Source organism: Python bivittatus, unplaced genomic scaffold, assembly GCF_059951505.1.
Source record: "Python bivittatus isolate LINGU-HERP-01145 unplaced genomic scaffold, Pbiv_v1 ctg000080_np1212, whole genome shotgun sequence".
Classification (NCBI taxonomy): Eukaryota; Metazoa; Chordata; class Lepidosauria; order Squamata; family Pythonidae; genus Python; species Python bivittatus.
In genome coordinates this window covers 90513863-90532233 of record NW_028277035.1, presented here as the reverse complement: position 1 = coordinate 90532233, position 18371 = coordinate 90513863, and the positions used below count along the sequence as shown (strand labels likewise).

At 41.4% G+C, this 18371-nt stretch overlaps 1 protein-coding gene across 1 annotated transcript; it reads right to left on the bottom strand.

Moving 5' to 3' along the window:
• Nucleotides 1-8507: 8507 nt before the first annotated feature.
• Nucleotides 8508-16974, bottom strand: LOC148216811 (vomeronasal type-2 receptor 26-like). Its single transcript, XM_088134723.1, has 5 exons — nucleotides 16693-16974; nucleotides 15081-15398; nucleotides 13153-13383; nucleotides 11651-11777; nucleotides 8508-9418 (listed from the first exon to the last, which is right to left on the bottom strand). Exons 1-5 carry the CDS (start codon nucleotides 16972-16974, stop codon nucleotides 8508-8510), a joined length of 1869 nt encoding a protein of 622 aa, XP_087990849.1.
• Nucleotides 16975-18371: the final 1397 nt, after the last annotated feature.

Here is an 18371-nt window from a genome sequence, read left to right as displayed (position 1 = left end):
AATAAGTAAATAAATAAAATGTTGAAGATGGAAATGGATATGGAAAAACAAGGACACTCTTTCAAAAGATCTCTGAACTCAGAAGGAGGTTCCAACTTTGAACTGGTATGCTCAAGGATGCCAGTGGACAAATAGTGACCAATTCAAAAGAGATCCAATGAACGTGGAAGGAGTTTACTGAAATATTGTACAGGAGAGACATCAGCATCCTAGGTACCTTAGAAGATGTTCTCTACTTACAAGAAACTCTAGTACTAGAAGGTGAAGATCAGCATTCTGGTCATTACTGTTCTGTTTCAAGATAGCAGGTACAGTTGCCAAGAAGGAGAAGGAGATAACAACAGTCACATTGTTAATCAAAGACTTATCAAAGTAAAGTAGCATTTGTAGTCCAAGAAGCAAAAGAGTAGTCTAATTACAATGCCAAGAGTCACAAAGCCAAATCGGGTAGTCAGCCAGCCCAGAAGTCAGAAATTCAGGATACGCACAAGACATGAGCTCGGTTTTCACATGGTTGTTTTCCAGGCAAAACAAAGCTGCAAAAATTTCCAGGCAAAGCAAGCTGCAAAAATTTCTCTGCTGGCAGCTGGCTACAATTATTCAGGACTCACCCTTTGCCCGGTGAGGAGCCTCCTTGATTGACGCTGCTCTGCTGGCCTCTATGTGCATCTGGATCTGGGGCTTGGGAGCCATGCCTCATCATCTGACTGCTCCAGCTGATCAGGAGATGCCTGTGGCTGATCACCTGGAGCAACACTGTCAGAATCAGAGTCAGAGTCAGACTCTGAATCATGGCTTGTGTCAATTACCAAGTTGGAAGCAACAGAAGAAGAACCACTAAAGTTCTAACCAAGATATGCCAACAAATCTGGAGAAGAGCACAGTGGCCAATAGATTGGACGAGGCTGATTTACATTCCTATATTCCCCTCCCCCCAAAATAGAAACTTAACAAAGTATGCAAGCTATTGTACAATATCCTTAATTTCACATACTCCAAAATAATGCTTAAGTTCTTCCAATACAGATTAGAAAAAGAGATGGAAAGAGGGATGCCTGATATTCAACCTGGCTTTAGAAAAGGCCAGCTGGCTTTAGGAAAGCCCGAGGAACATGAGACATTATTTCTGATAGATGCTGGATAATTGAGAAAGTCAAAGAATATCAAAAACAAGTCTGTACGGTTTTTCATTGATTACAGAAAGGCCTTAAATTGTGTCAGTCAATTCAAGCTGTGGAATGTTCTCAGAAAAATGGGAATCCCAGAACATCTCATTGTCCTCATGTGCAATCCAGGAAGCCATAGTAGGGACAGAACAGACTGGATCCAGGTTGGCAAAGAGGCGAGACAAGGCTGTATGCTCTCCCCTTACTTGCTCAGCCTATATCCTGAACCTATATTAAGGGAAGCTGGATGGGAAGAAGACGAATGTGGTTTTAAAATTGGAGGAATAAACATCAATGACATGCATTATGCTGATGACACTATTTTCATAGGCAAAAATGGAAAGGATCTGCAAGCTCTAATAATAAAATATAAAAAGCACAGTGGAAAAAAAAGGCACTAAAATTAAATGTAAAGAAGACCATACTAATGACAACAGGCACAACAACCAGCCTTAGAACTGACAATGAAGATATCGAGGTGATATCTGTCTCTACCTACAGAGATCAGGATTGTTCAAGCCATGGTATTCTCTGTGACACTCTATGGAAGTAAAAGTTGGACTTCGAAGAATCTGGATAGGAAGAGTATTGATGCTTTTGAATTTTGATGTTGGAGAAGACTCCTGAGTATACTCTGGACAGTCAAGAAAACAAACCAATGGACCATCAAACAAATCAACTAAGAGGTTTCCCTCAAAGCACAAATGACCAGGTTCAAATTATCCTGCTTTGGACACATGATGTGAAGAACCAGCTCTCTGGAGAATGCTCTGCTGCTGGGAAAGGTGGAAAGAAAGAGAAGAGGAGGACTAGCAACAAGGGGGCAGATTAAGTTACAGTGGTGATGAAAGTACCCTTGGAAGAACTGAAAGACCAGGTTATGGACAGATTATGGAAAAGATTTACCTATGTGGTCAGTTAAAGTCTACACCAACTTGATGGCACATAATCTATCAAAATCTATCAATCAATCTTAATCTATTGTTTCATATTCAAATATGACTCATGTGGTCCTGTTTCAGACTCATCTGGTCTGGGTTATTTCAACAGACTTAACCTGCTTACTGAATTAGACCATTGCTGACTTTGTTCAATATCCTGAACCACTGCAAAATTACAAAACGGGCTGCTCCAAGGTTTTTTTTGTTTTTAATAGGCTACCTTATCTCCCTGTTGGGAGAACTAAAAGACGAGGTTGAAGATAGATCATGCTGGAGAAATTCTATCTATGTGGTTGCTGTAAGTCAACACTGACTTGATGGCTCTTAATAATACCGATATCATCAAAAGTATATAGTGACTCCTGTGCCCCATCTAAGACAGCCAGCAGTTTCCAAGGCTAAAGGGGGCTTCAGCTTGGGAGACTATAATGTTCTTCCTTGGCTGTTCTTGATGGAGGAGAAGGGAAGAGCTCTCACCTGGAAGAATGCCCTGGGAATTTGGGCAGACTCTTCTGGAATAATACTGTGTGTCGCTGCAACTCTCCAACTTCTTTATTACTCATTTAAGAGGGAGATTCAAATAACTCTTATCTCTCCAAGGCTCACCACACTGCCTACCCATTCTGATGATTTTTACATGTTTTGATTTCCTTCAGATTGTTCCCCGATAGTAGCCTATCATGTTTCTAAATTTTGTGGATCAGCTTGCAAAATTCAGAAGAAAATAAGAATTAATTAGCCATGACAAATCCTGCCTTTTCATTGTTGCGTTGTTAGCTATGAAATCCTTCATATTAAAATTAACATTCCTTTGCCATAAAATAACATTGTACTTTTATGGTTACCATTTTTTCAGACAGTATACTGTATAGAATAATTTTCTATAATATTTGCATAATTTTCAACAGTAGGTGGCAAATGTCTTACATGTCAATATTAAAAATTATAGCATATAAAGTTTTACATGTCCGTTATGACAAACAGTGATCATTTTACCTTGCAATGGTTCTGTAGTTCCATGCTATTAATATTAATATTCATTTACTTTTTTTGTTGCTTTCCTCATAGCCTGTAAGAATTTATTCTTTCATATGGAAGGGTTGTAAGTTTTAATTTTATTGCTAATTTATGCTGGTTCAGCGACTGAATCGAATACCTAAAATAAGGTTTAAAAAGTAGGCTAGCACTGCACTGAATTCACCTCATCAAATCAATAACAATGTTCTATGTCAAGGCATATAATAAGAACAACCACTTATTAAAGAAAAATGGATTTTTTCTTTGGAATGCTGAAATGGCCTCTACTAAATTGAATTGTGTTTGGCTTCTTTATTTTTTAAAGGTATCTCATTAATTTAAACAAAAGGTAAGCATGAAAATGGGGTTCCTGCCCTGCAAAGCAGAATGCCAGCCTCTCCCTTATTCTTGGATCCAAAGTGGTCCACAAGCCACCTTACAATTAAAAGCTGAAAGCCAGTGGGTGAGGACTGTGATCACTTGCCCAGGAAGGGAAAGATGAGGGGGAGGGGGAGAGAGAGCAGTGCATCATTGAAGAGAACAGGAAAATAAAATGGGAAGGAATCCTGCGTCTTTGCCTTCAGCTAAAGGGGGTTTGGTGACTCCCTGGCATTACAGGGAGTTATGTTGTGAAGAGCCAGGACACCCTCCCACACAATTTCAGCCTTCTCCTTAAAACAAAGGAAGAGGAAAAAAGTCGACAGAGAGCAGAGAAATTGAAATGGGAGCCATCCCTATTAAAAAGAAGACCGTGGAAAGGATAAAATTAATCAACAGGGTTAAGTACACATCAAGAATTACCTTCGAAATCTGTTGGTTGGTGGTTTAGAGAAAATGAATGGAAAAAATATCGTGCTAGTTGTAGATATGATTCCACTAACTAGGAAGTCTCCTGGCTTGTAATAATTAAATTCATGTTTTATCTCTTTTTGGACATTCAGTGGACATTTGGTCATCAACGTCCCACAAGGAAAATGGGACACCAGGAGAAGAAGCAGCAGCAGAATTTTGCATATCATGATGGAGATCTGCTCTTGTTCTCGGAGACCAGTCCCACTGTTGTGGTCTCAGAGCCGTTGCAAGTGAAGCCAAATTCTCTCACCAAAGAACACAGATGCGCAGACCTGATCAAGAGGATATGAAATGTTGCCTGGCACCAGATCTGCAACCAGAAACATTACAGGTCTGAGTGGCATAGTCCCTGCCAACATGAATCCTGCCAGATGTTCTCCGTAGTCCTTGTGATAGTTATGGACCAGATTTTCAGGCTTTTTTTTTATAGGAGTTACTAAATATTTGTCAAGTTCTGTTGATGAGAGTTACTAAATATCCCTCACTTGGTTTCAAAATGACTGTGGGTGGAGGGAATCCCAAAGGCTTTGGTGGAAGAAGAAGAAATCACTGTGCTTTTGATAATTATATAGGTATTTAGGGATCACAGTTGATTCTCTGTATGACTTCATTTACTGGTGTGCATGAGCGGAAAAATTCTGCATGACTCATGGGCATAGTTCCAATTTAAGAGTCACCAAGAAAACAACTCAGCAAACTTTTTATTCCCTTTACCTGAGAAACTTATCCTCCAGATACTAGTTACAGTACACTCTTCCATCAGCAGAGGGGGATGCTCTATTCTGGGACTTCCCTCCCCAGGGCATCCAGGAAGGAAAAACCAATGTCCCATTTCTAATTGTGAACCTTTGGCAGTTTTTACTTTGGACCCTTAAAAACCTTGTACTGACCCAGGACACAGTACGATAGAAACCTCACATGATACTAACTTATTGAATGAGGAGTCCGGGAACCAAACTCACTCTCCTTCCTACTCACTTCCCAAACGTGCTCCTTCAGTTGTCTCTTCCAGTGTCTCAGGGAACTGGCTGCTTGCTTTGGCCTTCATGGTCAGGTCTTCAGTTGGGTCTTCTCTCCTTCTTCTCCTTGCCTCTCTCTCCATATAAGTTAGATCTCTCCAAACCTTTTCTCTGGTGCTCCAGACGGTCAATTTCTATCTCTTTCCAGTTTTCTTTGACTCAGCTGATAATTATTGCTCTGACATTTTTTGCACAAAGCCTTGAGACTTCTTGGCCTTATCTCATGTTCATGAGTAATCTTTCAATGCAGCCAGCTAGTTGCAAACTAACGTCCTCCCTCCCTCCCTCCCTTCCTTCCTTCCCTCTTCCCACTGTGACATCCAAAGTTCAGGTCTTCAGTATATTCCTAAACCAGTTCTCCCCACTCCTCCCAAATTAGTTTCATTCCCTCCATTCTGTATTTCCTCCCTTTGACTTCACTTTGCTGCTGAGTCTAGTCAAAGTATTTGCTGCAGTGAGCAGGTGTTGCAGGTTCAAAGACCTTCCTTATCTCTTCTCAAAATCTGAAGCTAATATCCCTCTCAGATGATTCCGTGTCTTGCCTCCTGCATCCTGCACTTAACAACTTTTACTTTTCTTGCTCTGCATGCAATTTTCCTGCAACCTTGGGAGGTCTTAATACAAGTGAATATTATACAGCTGGTCAGAGAAAAGAGTGTAATTCCTCCCTGCCCTGGTGTGAATGAGGCACCATCCTCAATTCAGGTCAGATACTCCAGAATAACTATATCCAGGGGAAGTCAGCAATCTCCATGTTTACAATTTCCATGAAATCTAAGCCTACAACTTCTCTTGGCAGTATAGCTAGGCTTTGTATGTTCTAGGCTATAGTGTCCAAGAATCCATGCTGATTCTCATTGGTTCCAGGCAATGTGACTATATATATAGTTACAAGGGAGTTATATATATTCATATCAACAACCTTGGTTCAGAATTGAGGATGTTCCTGTTTTCACTAGACAGAAAGAATGAAACAGTAGTAGGTCTACAGGATCTGTTAAATGGAGGGAGGGGAAAGGTTCTGCAGGGACCAAATAAATATGTCCAGAGATTTTAATCAAAAGGTCATGGCCCTTTTTTTCTCTTTCAAATATATGCATTAGGCTTTTGTATTTATTTATTTGTATTTATTTTCTTTTAAGACATATATAGCTGCTGAACCTATATAGCTACCCATATTGTAACAACAACCCTGGGGTGGTGCACAAAGCAGTAAAATGGGTGAGCCCCCAGAAAGAATGGGGCTGTGGCAAACATCTCAGAAGAGACCCTCCCTAGTTTCTTGGACTGTAAAGGTGAGGGGGGAGAGACGTCCTTTCAGAATTGGAAGATTCTGTTCATGTAACCTTACAATAAAGTTAGAGCTGTAAGGTTTACCCCGTTCGTCTCAGAGAAACTCTCGTGACACGTGTGTTCAGCAAAGAGGATTACTCAAGCGTAACGTAAGTAAGTACAGACAAAGCCAGGATTGGCTTGGCACACTTTGCACCGTAATTTATAGCTCCCCAGTTCCCGTGCTTGCCCTGTTGCTTAGTTACAGATTACCCACAGAAATCCCCCCCCCCATACTAATGGCAGATTCAGTCCGATTCTTTGGTGGTCTTGATTGCCGTCTATGGGTTGTGCTGTTGTTGCCTTTGTCGGGTTTTTCTGTTGCGCGCAAAGCCAGGAGTTCTCAGTCACGCGCTGATTGCTTCCCTTTGTTTGTAGCGCTCGAGGCCAGCTGGCGTTGATACAAAATATCCGCTTGTGGTTTTAGTCAAGTGGCGCCACCTGGCTCTGATCAGTTCGCGGTTTCTCACTTCCCCTTTTTCCCCAGCTAGCGCCTGCAATTGACTAAGCGCGGCTGAGCAAGTTTCTAGCCGTGCCACGCCGGCTGAATCTGACAAGAGGTGGTACTTCTGGCTGTGTTTCTTATCTGGACTACCTTGCAAGGTTGTTAGGAAGTGGGGAGGTGGTTACTCTTTCTGCCTGCTGCAGCCACTCCATTCAGCACTTTCAGCATGGCCTTTCCCACGTGCAGAGGGCACTTTCAAACTCATTCCTCTCTCCCTCACATGACACATATTTCCTTCAAGGCCATCTCCACACTCCTCCACATCCACCCTGTCCTGGTAGGGTTGAGATCTCTTCCTAGTACCCTTTCCCTTGGAAGGACTATGCTATTTATAATTGAGTCATCTCTTATGGATTGCAGGCTTCTATCTAACCAAAGATGCAAGCCTTCTGGGAGAGCTAACTCAGCCGAATGGACATTTAACCCAACCTGTTATTCAGGTCAAACTGCCTGTTTGACAGTATAGTTTAAGATTTAACAGAACCAATCCACCTCTTTCTTTTACGTCTTGCAAAATCCTAAATTTATTCTTTAGACTTCGGTTTGACCAAATGAAGGCAGTGATTTGTCCTTGCTGTTCACTCGATGTTTTATCTTCAATCCTTATTGGAATCACTTGAAATAGAAAGTTGAGACCGGGTAAAATATTCATTTTCCTTTTGTTCTTCTTCCTATGCAGGACATCTTTAATTTTTTCCATCATAAGATTTTGGCCATTGTATTTCCCCAAAACTATAAATGATTATTCTTGAATTAATCTTTATTAAAAATTTGTTAAATAAATTTCTGGGTACTGAATCCATTTTACAGTAATATTAAAGTGTATCATTTACTATAAATGTGGCTTTCCTCTTCAGATACAGTCCGTGTAATCCTCCCTGTGTTGTTCTTGTTAATCTGATATCCTAAGATAGAACCATGTTGCTGTATTAATTCCATTACTGGTTAAAAAGAATACATTGGATGAGCAACTCTGAATACAACATCATTGGCATATAATTCTAGTTTCTGTTCTTGATTTGGTACTTTGATTCCCAAAATTTGCTTCCCTTCCGATGCCTCCCTCCAAATTTGTCTTGTTGGTTTCTTTATAATGCATAATTTCTTTATAATATATAATTATATATGCAAAATATTTTAATAAAAAATATTTTAAAAAACATTTTTAATTTGGTGATAACATCCATTTACAAATATCTTGGCCTCTTGTTCATTTTATTCATGTGAGAAAATTCAAGCTGCAGTTGAAATCCATGAATACAAAAGGAAATTCCAAATTATCAAAAGCTTTTTTATTTCTTCAGATGTCCATAAATCTCCCATTTGTTATATTGTGAGAGATGAACCTGCGTCTACTGGCTGTCTCTATCTTCCCTCATTTTTCTCAAGTTGTTCTGTCTTTTCTTATTCATTTTTAACAAATGAAAGAGAATTTTATCATTAAAAATGCTCATTTAATTAATATCAGTAACGTTATGATTCTGCTTGTATATAGATTGTGATTCAAAAAAATAACATAATGATGGAATTTAAATTATTTATTTTATTTCTCTGTCCTTAAAGTTCAAAGTCACGTGCAAGGAAGTAAGATTTGAGAAAACGTATAAAGAACTTTAAATCTAACTGATATTATTTTAAATTACCAGTAAATTATAGAAAAAAATAGATTCTAAAATTAAGAGGCCTGATCGGTTTTCATCATGAGATGCTCTTTTGTGTTCAGGTGAGGTTTCAAGATAATGATGTAGCATTTAGGGATGAAAATGCAGCCCAGTAAGCCCAGGCTGGAGGCCAGGATGGAGAAGATCTGCACGGCCACCATGTATTTCCCTTTGGTGCTCAGGTAGGTGGGGACAAAGGAGACCCAAACGCTGCAGAAAACCAACATGCTGAAGGTGATCAGCTTGGCTTCATTGAAGGTCCCCGGCAGCTTTCGGGCCAGGAAAGCCACCAAAAAGCAGATGGCAGCCAGAAAGCCCAAGTAGCCCAGTGCAGTGTAGAACATGGCATTGGAGCCTTCATTGCATTGCAGTACAATGTACTCTGGTTGGGAATGCATGTCAGAGTCAGCAAATGGGGGAGAGATTCCCAGCCATATCAGGCAGATTCCCCCCTGAACCCCAGAGCAGGACAAGATAATGGAGTTGGCCAGAGTTTTCCCCAGCCATTTCCTCATCCTGCTGCCTGGCTTTGTGGCCAGAAACGCCACCACCACCATGACAGTCTTGGCCAGTAAGGAAGAGACAGCAACTGAGAAAACAACACTGAAGGCGGTTTGTCGAAGAAGACAGGTCACTTCCTTTGGCTGACCAATGAATAGAAGGGAAGTCAAGAAGGAAAGCAGGAGAGAGACCAGGAGAATGTAGGTGAGATCTCGGTTGTTGGCTTTGACTATGGGAGTTTCTCGGTATTTAATAAAGATTCCTAGAACAAAGGCAGTAGTTATGGACAAAAAAAAGGCACAGATAACCAGGATGAGACCTAGCATTTCTTTGGAGGTCAGGAAAGTTATAACTTTGGGGACACACTGATCTCGCTTTTTGTTGGAATGCTGGTCATCTGGACACTTTTCACAATGGGCTACATCTGGAAAACACAAAGAATTGCCGTTTAACTAGTCATTCAGTGGCATTCGGCACCTCATGACCCACTGACCAAAGCAGGGTGTAAATAAAGCAATGAAGATTTTCTTTCTTTTTTTCTCTCTTTTTTTGAAAAAATATTTTTATTATTAGAATAATGAAATGCAAAGGAAAAAATGGTCTACATTGGACAGTGACAAGTGAATTACACAAAAAGAAATAATTACTAACCATGAATAAAGCAGAAAATCATTATGGAAAAATGCTCTAGCAACACATTCTCCCTTCCCCTTCTCCTTATTTCCCCAACTGCTGAGCAGAACATATATATATGTGTGTGTGTGTGTGTGTATGTATATGTGTATATGTATACAAACATATACATATACATATACGTAACAAATTCCCCTCTCACCCCTATGGGCAGTATGTGTCTTCCTCAATCTCAGGTCCTCTACCAGAGGCCTGGGAGTTTGAGGGTTCTGTGCAGTATCTTAGCTGTTCCTAGCACTGCACTCTTCTGCACAGAGAGCTCTGATGTTGTTCGTGGGATCTGTTGGAGCCACTCTCCCAGCTTAGGAGTCACAGCCCTAAGTGCTCCTTCCGCCACTGGGAAGACTTTAGCCTTTACTTTCCACTTCCTCCCTAGTTCCTCCTTCAGGCCCTGGTACTTCTCCAGCTTCTCATACTCCTTCTCCCTGATGTTGCTGTCACTTGGCACTGCTACATCTATCACCACTGCTGTCTTCTGGTCCTTGTCTACTACCACAGTGTCTGGTTGATTGGCCAGTACCTGCCTGTCTGTCTGGATCTGGAAGCCCCACAGGAACTTAGCCCTGTTATTCTCCACGACCTTCTGTGGAATCTCCCATTTGGACTTCGGGGGGCGGTTTAGGCCATACACTGTCCAGATGTTCCTGTACCCAGTGCCAACTACTTGGCTGTGCCGTTCAGTGTATGTTGTTCCTGCCTGCATCTTACACCCTGCCACTATGTGTTGGACTGTCTCCGAGGCCTCTTTGCACAACCTGCACCTTGGGTCCTGTCTAGTGTGGTAGATCCCTGCTTCTGTTGATCTGGTGCTTAGTGCCTGTTCCTGTGCTGCTATGATCAGTGCCTCAGTGCTGTCTTTTAGTCCGGCCTATATATATATATATATACACACACACACATTCACACACATACACACAGCTTGTGTGTGTGTGCGTGTGTGTGTGCGTGTTTTACATTAAACATTAAAGATTCTTGCTAGCATCTATTTGAATCCCTTCATCTATTAGTTTGATTAGTCTCATAACTTTCTTTCTAAAAACCGTGTTCCAAAAGTCTAAATTTGCCCTGCTCTGTAATGTGTAGTATGTATGGCAGCCATTCTTGCTTAAATTTCTTTAGACTTCTATCACAGATGCTGCAGATACTGTCAATGTTGCCATTGCTGCATGTTCTCCACCTGGGCCTCCCAATCTGACAAAATGTGTCTTTTCCAGTTCTGTGCCACATTTGTTCTTGCAGCTGTCAGCATATACCTTCCTAGACTGTGATGCTTTCATTTTTGTTTTCTGGAACCTTTCTTAAAAAGAGTATTTGTGGTTTCAGTTCAATTTTTCTCTTTAGGATTTTTCTGAACATGTTGATGTATTTTGTTCCAATGCTTTTGAGGATTTTGCATAAATTCCACAGATGATAAAACGATCTTTCTTTGTTATGGCATTTCCAAGATTTATTTTTATATGATTTGTCTATTCTGCCTATTATTGATGTAGTTATATGCCATCTTTAAAAACTTTTATACCAATTATCCCTTAAATTATAACCTGGAGTAAATTTCCTGGATCTTCCTTTTCCATTGCTCTTCTCATTTTTATACTTTGATTATTTCTTTGAAGATTTGCATCTGTTTTATCATCTGTTTATTTCTTCCATTGCCGTGTCCTATTTCAAAAACAACTTATCTATGCCTTCTCATAGCTGATCTTGGCTCTGTATAAGTGTTTTGAATTCTGTCAACTCTCAAGGTCCCTCCATCTTTTTCAAGATTGCTTTTTATTGTTTCAGCATTTTGTGAAAGCATCCGCCATGGTAAATTCCTACATTCACTGAACAGTTCTTGCTGAGTCTTTAGTCTGTTTCCTGAGTCTGGATGCATGTCTGATTTAATATGGGATTAAATTTTGTTTCCTACAGTTGTCCCTAGAATACAAGGCTGCTGCTCCTTCTTTGTCCTGGAGCCACCTACCTTCCAGTCTGGAGATGGTTCCTTCCATACACGGAGAACAGTCGTAGCAGCAAACTGGTGCTCCCTCTCTCGTGAGCTTGGCATATCCTGGGAGGCAACTGTCAGTACATCTAGAAAAAGGCGCCTTCTAAACATAAAGAAAATTATGGAAACATGCAAGTGAGTGCCAAGATGGCTTCATGAACTCAAGAAGATACTTTCAAGATCTCTTTCCAAATATAATGCACATATTTTGTTCAGAAACTCATTTTTAACAGTATATGTTTTGGTGAAAAATCCCCACTAGTGGTTTCATTTCAGCAGGATATGGACCCAGAGTCCCCTCTATGTTCAGAAAAGGCTGATGGCTCCTCTGTCCAGGCATCATTAGACTTCTGGGTTGGTTTGTTTTTTTCCAGTGAGAGGCAACATGCATTGGTCTTCAGGTCCCATCAGCTTCAGCTTGAATTGCCAATGGTAAGAAACGATGGGAAGTCTAGTCCAAAGCATGGCAAGCAGAAGATTGCTTGCTCCTATCTTAGCAATTGCTAGAACACCATCTACCATAACATGTCCTCAAGTCTCTGCTGTCTTCCAACATGTGTATTTTGGATCTCAATTTCCTACCAGCCCAGACTCTAGTTCTGAGCAAGCACTGAGTAAGACGACCTGCAGTAAGTCCTTCATTGTCAAAGGTCTTTGCGGGCCTGCTTATCTTCTTTGCAGACAGCAAGCAGCACTGGCCAACTGACAACATGATTTCCATCTTACCCAAGAACAATGCTGGCATTCCCACGGTCAGCAGTAGGTCTTTTGAGAGGTCCAGGAGAAATGGTAGTACCAACAGAAGAGAATATTTGTAGCTCAGGGTTGAACTGTGGAGTCCTTGGGGTTCTCTAAGCTTGATTGTTTTCTTGCAAATGTTTCATGTGCCTGTTAACCATAGTTTCAACTGGGAAACTGCCAGCAAGTTAGAGCGAGCTAAATCCAAAAATGTGAAGGAATTCCTGGAAGCTTGGTATTCAGACAAGGCAGCCATCAACAGGCAGATAGAGATAAACAAGATCTACACACTATTCAAAAGAGACAATAGAAAGGAAAACAAAAGACCAGAACATCTCCTCACCAGCAATCATCACCCAGATAAGCAGAGATTAACACTAAAATTACCACCAGACATACAATCAAGCAGTAAACAATACCCTAATCAAGGAACTACCAGAGGAAAAAATAGAATAAAAACAAAGCCCACACCCTCACCAAGTCTCGCAGGGCCAGCCACTGTATATAAACACAGAGCAAACCCCACTCCCTTCTAGCACTGAAGATGTTACCTAGCTAGATAACAAAATGTTTGCAGGGAAACAACCAAGCTCAGAGAACCCCAAGGACTCCACAGAAATAGTAGTGTCTCCTTCAACCAGCACAAACCCTCCATCAGAGTGACAAGAAAACCATAAGGTCAGATGAACCACATAGGAATAGCTAAATAATAAAATCCACAAACAAGTAGACTTAGTAACCTGGTTAAAGGATGTTGGCCATATGATGGCACTCTCATCTATAGAGAACTTGATATCTGAAGAGACTTCTTCTTTTTCAATGTTCCCAATTTTCACTCCAGCCGCAGACTTGTTAGGAAATACTGCCCAGTCCATGATATCAAAGTCAGCAACAGGATCTCCATTCTCATCCAAATAGATATCATCCACTGAAAGATTGTAAAGCTGGAAGTTTCTTAGAATAGGATGAAGCTAGAAAGACATGGAGAATCACACCTGCAATGTCCATATTCCCATTCAAGCCTTAAGTCAAAACTGGGGTATTTCAGCTCAGTTCCTCTGTCTGCAAATGTGGCAGGAGGAATCTAGTCAAATTATTTTCTTTCTCTGTTTCTCTTTCTCCTCATCTCTCCCATTTTGCTCTGCTTTGTTTTATGATATTGCTAATCTCAAGTCACAAACATGTCTTGACTCCAGTAATCAGATGCTGTGTCATCTGACCATCTTGCTATGGCTGTTTCCCCACCTCTGGTGTTGGTGTTTGCAAAAACACCAGCATCCCAGTTTTGCTTGTCTGGAACATCAACTCGATCTCACCCCCCTGTCATCTTGAATGTGTTTAGCATTTATGTATAGGGTTTGTTGTATAGTTTTTAAATGGATTAATTAATTTTAATTATTAATGGAGTATTTTTTTAAATTGTTTACGGGTTTTTGTTTTTAATTGTGAGCCACCCAGAGTCACCCTTTGGGGAGATGGACAGCATATAAATTTAATAATAATAAAAATAAATAAATAAATGTCCCAAGGCACTCCTGCTGCTTCCCCTCTACTGTGGGGTTGTCGCCTCCTTCCCTGTGTCCATGTCATCTGCTGGAGGAAACATGCACTGATCTAGGTGATCTAAGAAGGAAAAGTGGGAGGCAAACCACATGCAATGCATATGAAAAAGGGGTGGGGTTCAATCACCCTCTGTGGAAATGGGAACATCATGTGAAGAGACGGTGGGGTGTAGGAGAAGGGCCAAGAGAAGTAGCCCAGAGAGGAGAGCTAGTGACACAGCCAGAGGTGAGATGGTGATGGAACCAGACCTGTGGCATTTCTCCTGCAATGCTGTGATTGGAGGGTGTTTTTCCCACTGGCTGATAATGCACCACAGATGGAAGACAGCGTAGCCAGAAATTTGCTTCCTTTCTGACAAGCTGGGCACACAGAAACACTACAGGGCCATTTGGAAGTGAATAAAACAGAGGCAATAGAAGCAGCACATCTCATATCAGGATATTCTTTTAAGGTCTTCTGGGGCTCTGCAACTTTTTACCTTCTACAGGAGCTTTGTGTAACCAACAGGTGGGGGTGGAAAGTGAAAGCGTTGGGAGAAATAACAGGGTTCCACATTCTAAGATTTGATTTTCCAAGGGGGAGAAGGAGCAGGAAAGGGATCTTGGGAGATTGCAAAGGCAAAAGTAAAAAGTGCCAGGCTATGACCAGGAAGCTGTAGTGAAAAGCAGGTCAGCTGCTCTGCTTGTTTCCGGAAGATGCTGAGAGGAAGAAAGACTTGACCCCTCCTTGCAATGGCAGGACAGGAAATGAGAGCTACATCAGGCCAATGTTGTATGTTCAAGAGAGAACATGATGGTTACTGTGGCATCCTAGTGCTTATTTATCTGGCAAATGTGGAAAGCGTCTTCCTATCTCTCTTAAGACATCATTGTCTATTCTCACAAGCACCCTGAACCAACACACCTGGTTCAGTCTAGAAGATTCAGCAACTGAATCTCTCTCTTTCTCTCTCTTTCAGCCTCCACATCTGGTCAGAACAAATATTAGAAACTGGCAGCTGTTTTTGGGAACCCCCACCCCCACCCTGTCCATCCCTGCTCATCTCTAACGTAACATTTAGGAACTGAGAGGGAACCTCAATAGAACTTCGAAGGAGAAGTCTTACCTGCCACGGCTGTACCACCTGAGGCATCTGGCGGTCTCCAACCTGCACCCTCCTTTGACTCATATGGGAGGAAGAGGCAGCATTGAGGACCCAGGTCACAACCTGGATTGCTGTGGAAATACTGGAGCCATCCTCAGACAGGATTCTGGCAACCATATCACGGGGTGGCATTTCCCAGTTCTCTTTTTCTAGGCATATATTCCAAACTTTCTTAGACAACAAGGAGCTTGAATAGGAGCACTGGAACACCCTCTCCCCAAACTGCTCGCTAGCAGAGAAGTACGAATTAAAATCATAATATTGTGTCCTTTTCTTTGCCTGAGTTGAGAAGGATAATAAAAGATGATTATGCTGGAGATTAACCATTTGGTAAAAAAGACTCATACTTATATCTGACAAAGCTGTGGCCATCCATACTTTTTCTCCAAACAGGATTTTACTCTTTTCAATTTCTAGTATTAGCACTGATAATATTAATGTGGCCTGAAAGTCCAACTGACAAACAATAATTTTTACTTTAGTGTTGCTAAAATATTGACGGGTTTGCTTTTTTGCCCCTTCATACACAAGCATGGGAAAGATTTCTGAGAACGCAACACAGACACCTTTCCTTAAGGCTACTGGCTCAAAGGTTCTTCTGAACTTTTCTCCATTTTCATTGTCCGGAGCAGCGAGGCCGATCCACGTCCATCGGAAATGCAGGAGCAGACTCAGAATCGCTGAGTGAGGAGGCTCTTGTTTTGGACTCACTCGGTAGAAAAAAGGGAAATGATGTTTCTGCTCAGGAATGTGGCTGATGACCCCATAGTTGATCTAGGATGAAATAAAGATGGTTGATTGTTTTGCTTTTAGTGACAGAAATAAGTGCTTACATCTAAGGGACTTTCCCCCATGGCAGATAAATTCCTTCCACTTCTCCTTCAGTTTCAAGCATGAAATGTGGCCTCCCTGTCTTGTACCCCTTGTCTGTGTTCCCAGCCATAACCTATTACCAACTTTGTGCCAAAATCGTGGGAGGAGAAATGTGGCAGATTTTTCACATCTTGAACAGTGCAAGAACAAAGAGCAAAATACTACTATAATACCAGCTCAGCTACCAATCTCTCCATCATGGATCGGGGATGATGGAATGTTATGTGAACTCAGCAGAAAAACGATGTCACCTGGCTATGTTTCCATTGTCTTTAAGTGAAAGTAGGGGGGGAAAACCCCTCTCAAAATAATATTACTCCACTTTTTCTTCCATCACAGTCTTTGAGACCTCATCTGGATTTGGTTGGATTGAGGGTGAAAAGAGGCAGAAGAAGGATTGGCAGAAGATGCAAATGTCATGTGGAGGATGGTTGGGAGCACTTCACTTGAACTATGGATGAAGGCTAGTTCAGTTGCAAAAAAGGGGAACTCTGTAAAACCTGTGTACAGTATCATTAAAAAAACCAAGATGTGCACTGATGCCAGAATGAAGGAAGAAATATTTGGGTGCATGATGGACATATATTATTTCAGGTATCCTTTAAGCTCCACCACCTGACTCATTTTATTTATTATCTGGCCCCTTTTGGACTATCAAGAGATTTTGCAAAGTGAAATTAACTTCAGTATCCATTCATACCTGTGGGATTTTGTAGATGCCCAGCATGGTTGAAACATAATTGAAGAGCTCAGAATCAGTCCCTTCAAGCACAGCCAACAGATTATTTGGTCTTCCACAACTGTAGTTTGGGACACTCTCCCGTCCTGTAGACAGCAAGTCCATCATGGCCTCGTATGTCATTCTTGCATTGAAAAAGTTCTGATAGATGCTGTAGCCAAGGGTGATGTTCGGTAACAGCCTTGGATTCTGGTTGATCTCATGAATGGCAAAGATGAAGGGCAGAATGTGCCAGAAGCTCATACTCTTTATACTGCAAGATAAGAGATTCCAGTTGGTCTTCATCTAAGTTTTGGGTTTTCATCTTCAATTCATAAAATCACATCATATTTCCTGAAGCTATTCCTTTAAGGACATCTAAAACTAATCCATTGGATTGCTGTCTTATGAAATCAGGGATGGAATGCATTACCGCTTAATGTACAGACTAATTTGGTTCACCTCATGAAGGGGAAAGCAGGACAGGGTCATACCAGAAGCTCGGTCCTTGTATTGTAATGCAGGAAATATTGTCAGAAATTCATTGTTCAATGAAAAGATGTCAGGTACCTGTATGATTCATTTACAGGGCCTCTCCAGGTGATGGACGTCTTTGGGTCTTCTTTGCAACACTTTTCTTCAGGCTCAAAGTGATCCCCCTTGGAAGCTCCAGACCTGATCCCAACTACTATTTTCTCCAAGTGATGACTTAGAGGGGCATTTTTATAGCAGAACCTATGCTTTTATAATAATGGATCAACTGCCTTAGCAACTGGATGCATTTATTTAAAATTCACTTTGGAAAACCATTTCCATATGAAAAAAGAGGTTTCTGTGACATAACTCCCATTTTGCTGAACATTCTGATAGGATTGCTTTCATTTCTAACTGTAAGAATATTTAAACAGAATTATTCTGGCAAAGGTTTAGGTATTTGCTTGTCATTTATTGTTTGCTGCTTTGATCACTCAAATTGAGTTGAAAAGGTGGCTTAAAACCATACATAAAAATAGGAGAACTTCTGTTGCACTGTTAGCCATGTCTCCTTAGTTAAGAAAGGCAAACATCTCACTTAAAATAAGAGTTTCAGAGAGCTGTTAGAAGAGACAAGAAGTAGTACTACAACAACATCTATAAAACATGGATGTGTTGTCCTAGTGCCTGGAGGCTATGGGGGCCTGGATGGGGCACAACAACAAAACTCAGTGGCTTTGGGGGTTTGGACCTTCCACTGCCAAGGATTTTCCACCTTTGGTCTTGGATGGGGTGACACTGCCTCAGACGGACCCAGTGCACAATCTGGGGGTCCTCCTGGACCCACAGCTCCTGCTGGAAGAGCAGGTAGCAGCTGTGGCTAGAAGGGCCTTTGCATAACTTCAGGTTATGCCCCAGTTGTGCCCATTCCTGGCCTTCATGACCTCCCAACTGGATTGCTGCAATGTACTCTACATGGGGCTGCCCTTGAAGAGCATTCAGAACCTTCAACTGGTGCAGAATGAAGCTGCACAGGTAGTGAATGATGTTGGTCACTCAGCACATATAGCACTACTACTCCGTCAGCTGCACTGGTTGCCAGTGTGCTTCCAGGTGCAATTCAGGATGCTGGTTGCCACCTTTAAAGCCCTTCATGCCTTGGGATGGGTTACCTGAGGGACTGTCTT